At 39.5% G+C, this 6,474-nt stretch overlaps 1 protein-coding gene across 1 annotated transcript in view; it reads left to right on the forward strand.

The window, feature by feature from the left end:
• The window catches only part of LOC101352660 (solute carrier family 5 member 4-like), a 59,502-nt gene that overhangs the window by 7,357 nt on the left and 45,671 nt on the right, over nucleotides 1-6,474 (forward strand). Inside the window, 2 exon segments of the mRNA XM_012558332.1 lie at nucleotides 960-1,019; nucleotides 2,676-2,780. Coding sequence (XP_012413786.1) covers nucleotides 960-1,019; nucleotides 2,676-2,780 — 165 coding nt within the window.

Raw genomic sequence — 6,474 nt, forward strand, 5'->3', positions numbered from 1 at the left:
TGAATCTTTCTATTAGTTCCAGTAGTTTTCTGGTGGAGTCTTTAGAGTTTTCTATGTATACTATCATATCATCCACAAACAAGGACAGTTTAACTTCTTCATTACCAATTTGGATGTCCTTTATTTCTTTTTCTTGCCTTATTGCTGTAGCTAGGACTTCCAGCACAATGTTAAATAAGAGTCATGATAAAGGGTGTCCTTGTCTTGTTCCTGTTCTCAAGAGGAATGTTTTCAGCCTCTCTCCATTAAGAATTATGTTGGCTGTTGATTTTGCATTGATGCCCTTTACTATGTTGATAAATTTCCCTTCTGTACCTATTTTATTGAGAGTTTTTATCAGGAATGGGTGTTGGGCTTTGTCGAGTGCCTTTTCTGTGTAAATTGAGATGATCATGTGATTCCTTTCTTTCCTTTTATTTATGTGATGGATTACATTGATTGATTTTCTAATGTTGAACCTTCCTTCCATACATAGTATGAATCGCATTTGGTTGTGGTGTATTATTTTTTTGATATGATGCTGAATTCTATTGGCTAGAATGTTGCTGAGAATTTTTGCACCTATAATCATGAGAGATATTAGTCTATAATTTTCTTTTTCTGTGGTGTCTTTGCCTGGTTTTGGTATCAGGGTTATGCTGGCTTCATAGAATGAATTCGGAAGTGTCACTGAAATAGTTTGAGTATTACTAGTATAAGCTCTTCTCTGAATGTTTGGTAGAATTCTCCAGTGAAGCCATCTGGGCCAGGGGTTTTTTTTGTTGGGAGTTTTTATCATTATTGTTATTATTACCATTTCAATCTCTTCTCTTATTATGGGTCTGTTTAGATTTTCAACATCATTTTGTGTTAGTTTGGGTAGGTAGTGTGTTTCTAGAAATTTATCCATTTCCTCTAGGTTTTCAAATTTGCACAACCATGTCTCTTTTAATTTACTTCTTTTCCTTTTCTTTCTGTAGGCTGCGCTGCTGTTGCCAGTTCTAGGGTGGCTTTTTGTCCCCATATACATCAAGGCTGAGGTGAGTATCTTCAGTTGGGTGTTCTGTGCCCATCTTTTCAATGTACTTCATGCATTCATTTATCCACTCATTCATTCTACTCAATCATGATGTCTAGATACCTGGCAGTCCACTGGCCTGTTTCTAGAAATATACAGGTAACAAGACTGGGTTTCTTCCCTAGAGAGACTCCTAGTGTATACTGTGGCTGCATCAAGGAGACAAATCACAGTGATGGCCCTGAACAATGAGTATTGTGATAGATGTCAGCCAAGCCTGGTGCAGGAATACTAAAGCTGGGCCACACACTAGCTTCAAAACATGATTCTTAGAGATTACCTGAGTCCAGTCTTGAGGAATAAGTTATACTTCTGTAGGTAGAAAAGTGGAATCATGGAGGATTGGAGGAAACAAAGAGACTAAAAATCATGAAAAGACTTGGAGTTTTGGGTGTCGAGGGAAATTATGGTTAAATATGTGGAAGGAACAATGGATTGGAGGGGGTCTGCATGTGTAGGTAGGTTTGATAGTGGAAAGCCTTGTGTGTTTCTGAGATTGAAAGGTGTGCCCTTTATTCTTCTAGAAACAGGCAGTCAATGTGGGCTTTCAGGCAGTCAAGGGCCATGATCAGATTCCTGTTTTAGGAAGTTCCACTCAGACAGTGAGTGGACAATGGACTTGAGGGGAGACCTGCTGAAGATAAGATAATGAGGAAGTTTGTATTATGCCTTGAGATGCCCTAGGCAAAGAAACAGAGAGGAAGGGGAGAAGTTTCTGGGGGTAGAGATGACAGATTAGGGGAACACAGTAGAGAGAGAAGCATCCAGAGCAATCCTAAGATTTAAGCTCAGGGACCTGGTGCATAAGGTCACTGTTAATAGAGGGATGGAATCCCAGAGGAGACCATATGATACACAACAGGGAGAATAGAACTGAGTGAGGTCTTGGTTCCTTTCAGACACTAGCATGAACACAGCCATCAGGCAAATGAGCAGGTCGGTCAGGAGCAGGATCTTGGCTGGAGTTATCCATATGAGAGTCTTTCTCTTCAGAAATGTTGTTTGAGCTCCCACTATGTGCCTCAGGGATGTGTCTGAGAACAAGAAGCCACATCTCCCAACCAGGAAAGAGGGACAAATAAATTGGACGTCACATGTAGGAAAGCTGTGCTGGAAGACTCTTGGGAGCTATGGAAAGATTCCTAATGCAAGCTGGGCATTGAGGGAAGCTTCCCTGAGGAAGGGCCATCTTAGTGGAGGCTTGAGGAATGGTTCAACCAGTCAAAGATGGGTGAAAGCAGTTGCTCACGCAGGGGAATATTGCCTGCAATGGCCCAGAATGAGCGAGTGTGCAGCACATATGGGGACCTGGAAATTGTTCCATGTGGCTGAAACACAGGGACCAAGGCCAGGATGTGGATGTTGGCAATGGAGACTGGGTGGAGCAATGGGCAGGAGCCTGATAAAGCAGTAAATGTCAGAGCTGAGAATAGATCCCAGGATTCTTTGACTCTACTCCTGTGCCTTGCTGCTCTCCCAGGGGATCATTCCTTTCTCACCTCTGTATTCCCAAGGTGCCATGCACAGTGCTTAACAACCTGCAGGTGCTTAGTAAATGATGAATGATCCAAATGTGCTGGGCTCTGTGGTGAATCCCTGTTGGCATCTGTCTCTGTAGGTGATGACCATGCCAGAATATCTGAAGAAGCACTTTGGTGGGAATCAACTTCAGGTCTACCTCTCCATCCTGTCCATCTTCATCTGTGTGGTTTTGAGAATCTCAGTGAGTTCAGAGCTTCCTGGCTGTTTGTTTTTGAGTGGTTGCCTTGATGGGGTAGAGAACTAAGATCAGAGAACTAGAAGAGTGGACTACTGACAGCTTTACAGCTGGAGCCATGTGTGTGTGTTAACAAGCTGGGTCTCTCTACCAAGTCTTTGTGGGAAAACAAGAGGTTCAGAGACCCTGTGTTCATAGAGCAATAAACTTCCAAGTTGTGAGAAGCTTCAGATTGTAAGTCCACCTTCTCATTAAGGATATGAAAAAAATGGATGTACGGAAAGAACAAAATGTCTCATTCAAGTAACATAGTTATTAGTAGTGGAAAAGAGAAGGACTTCTCTGGTCTCCTGCCTTTCCATCACACAGTATACTTTTCATTCTCTTTGGCAGAATCATTCTGGGTTTATATTTTTTTTCGGCTGAATTATCTGACACATGAACCCAAAGAAAAGTGTTTTGTGTTGTTCTACACTGAATTTTCTTAAACTTATTCTATTTTATCTAAGATTGCTACTATAAATTACCATGTTAAAATAATTTTTAAAATTTTCAAAGTTTATGTTCCTTGGAGATAATCATTGAGTAAAGAGAAAAAAAAAATGAAGATTCAGCAGCACGTGTAGAAAACAAAGAAAGAGTAAATTCATTTACTTCTCATCTATCAGTAACTAACAAAATAATCTGAAAGTTTACAGTCCAGGCAGTTGTCTCAATGTTCATGAGAGAAGAAGCTGATCCTCACTATTGCTCTTCTGTTGAGCTGATTCACTGTTGGAAAAAAACCAACCGTTCAGATTAGATGGCATGAAACTTCCTAATGCAGCGTAAGCATTTTTTTCAGCCCTTACTGTTTGCTAGTGAGTTCTGTGTTAGGGGTAACAAAGATTCCTGTGTTCTGGGAGCTCACCAGAATCTTACACATGAAATAATTAGCACTTTATGACAATATATGTGAAGATACTAAAATGTGAACTGAAATAGAGTTGTGTGGACAAGTACAGACATGTGCTATGGACACTCAGGAAAGAGCGTGGTTCTTGATGGGTGGAATATGGAGGTCATCTTCATGGAGGAGGCTTTAGACAAGTCCACAGGATGTGAAAGGTTAGGAGATGCAGAAGGAAGCAGAGGCACCCAAGTGTGTTGGGCCCTTGGGCTCCCATGTTCCACAGTGTGTTGGACTCGCTAATCTCCCAGTTCTCCTCTGGCTCTCATATCTACAGTTTTATGGTTCTAAAGGGCATGAACAAGGTGCTAGGGCAGAAGGACAGTGACCAAAAGGGTCCCAAGGGATGCAGCCTCCTGGAGTGGTGGGTTCCTGGTGGTGGGGTGGGGTTAGGGAAGGGCTGGAATGTTGTGGAATTGGGGGAAAAGCATGTGACTGTAGGTCTTTAGTTGGTTGGAATGATACAGTGGTAGCAGTCCATTATGGCCTCCAAGGATGTTTCAAGTGATAGTAGCAGCAATTAATCATTGACATGACCTTTTGTGTACTTATAAACCCTGATAACAGATTCTACCCTGGTTACTCATTAAACAACTAATTATAAGGAATTAGGACTGTATTCATAATCCTCCCCTGCCCCAGCCTTAGAAAAGATCATCTTGTTCACTGGTTGTCAATCTCCAATAATATACATACTGAGAATTAATGTGTGTATATATATATATATATATATATATAAATCGAAACAATAAGCTGCCCCTTTAGCCGTAAGTATTTCAGTTTTTATTTCCTAAAAGTGTTGACTTTTTTTTAGAAAACCACATTATAAATTTTAAAATCAGGAAATAAATTTTAATACAAGCTATTATCTGATCTACAGATTTAATTCAAATATTGCAATTGTTCCAATAATGTCCTTAACAGCAAAAGAAAATCCTGGCTAATGCATGCAATGAATCTTTTTTATGAGCAATACCTTATAATGCCTCCTTAACTATCTTGAAATAAAAATCATTGATAATATAAGCTATTTACATATAATTTCAAAACTATCAATTTAATGTCTTAATCGCACTATATAAGAGAAACAAAAGTCAAGGAATCCGTAATAAAATAATGTGTGTCTTAACATGTATATGATTGGGCATGACTACACCAGATATCCACATCTCTCAGTTTGTTGTACTGTGGTGGCTTGAGTGTGCTGTGATACTGGAAGCTTTGCTACTGGTATTTCAAATACCAGCAGGGTCATCCTTGGTGAACAGGCTTCAGAGGAGATTCTAGACTAAGACAAACTAGGAAGAAGAACCTGGCAGTCTACTTCTGAAAAAATTGGCCAGTGAAAACCTTATGAATAGCAGAGGAACATTGTCTGATATAGTGCTAAACGTTGAACCCCTCAGATTGGAAGACATTCAAAATACCACTGGGGAAGAGATGCCTCCTCAAAGTAGAGTCTACCTTAATGATGTGGATGGAGTCAAGCTTTCCGGACCTTTGGTTGCTGATGTGGCACCACTTAAAATGAGAAGAAACAGCTGCAAACGTCCATTAATAATCAGTACATGGAATTATAAAGTATGAATCTAGGAAAATTGGAAGTTGTCAAAAAGGAAACGGACTGCATAAAAATCAATATCTTAGGCATTAGTGAGCTGAAATTCACTGGTATTGACCATTTTGAATCAGGCAATCATATAGCCTACTATGCAAGGAATGACAAATTGAAGAGCAATAGTGTTATGTTCATCATCAAAAAGAACATTTCAAGATCTATCCTGAAGTACAACACTGTCAGTGACAGGATAATATCCATACGCCTACACAGAAGACCAATTAATTTTTCAAATTTACACACCAACCACTAACCCCAAAGATGAAGAAACTGAAGATTTTTACCAACTTCTGCAGTCTGAAATTGATCACACATGCAATCACATATGATAATTTCTGGTGATTGGAATGCAAAAATTGGAAATAAAGAAGAAGAATTAGTATTGGAAAATAAAGCTTTGGTGATAGAAATGACGCTGAAGAGTACATGATAGAATTTTGCAAGACCAATGACTTCTTCAATGCAAATACCTTTTTTTTCAACAACATAAATGGCGACTATACATGTGGACCTCACCAGATGGAATACACAGGGATCAAATACACTACATCTGTGGAAAGAGACGATGGAAAAGCTCAATACCAGTCAGAACATGGCCAGGGGCTGACTGCGGAACAGACCATCAATTGTTCATATGCAAGTTGAAGTTGAAGAAAATCAGAAATCCAAGAGAACCAAAGTACAACCTTGAGTATATCCCACCTAAATTTAGAGACCATCTTAAGAATAGATTTAATACTTTGAACACTAATGACTGAAGACCAGATGAGCTGCAGAATGACATCAAGGACATCGTACACGAAGAAAGCAAAAGGTCATTGAAAAGACAGGAAAGAAAGAAAAAACCAAAATGGATGTCAGACGAGACTCTGAATGTTGCTCTTGAACGTCAAGTAGCTAAAGCAAAAGGAAGAAATGATGAAGTAAAAGAGCTGAAATGAAGGTTTCAAAGGGTGGCTCCAGAAGCCAAAGTAAAGTATTATAATGAAATGTGCAAAGACCTGGAGATAGAAAACCAAAAGGGAAGAACACACTCAGCATTTCTCAAGCTGAAAGAACTGAAGAATAAATTCAAGCTTCGAGTTGCAATATTGAAAGACTCTACAGGGAAAATATTAAATGATGCAGGAAGC

This window comes from Trichechus manatus, unplaced genomic scaffold, assembly GCF_000243295.1.
Source record: "Trichechus manatus latirostris isolate Lorelei unplaced genomic scaffold, TriManLat1.0 scaffold00157, whole genome shotgun sequence".
Lineage (NCBI taxonomy): Eukaryota > Metazoa > Chordata > Mammalia > Sirenia > Trichechidae > Trichechus > Trichechus manatus.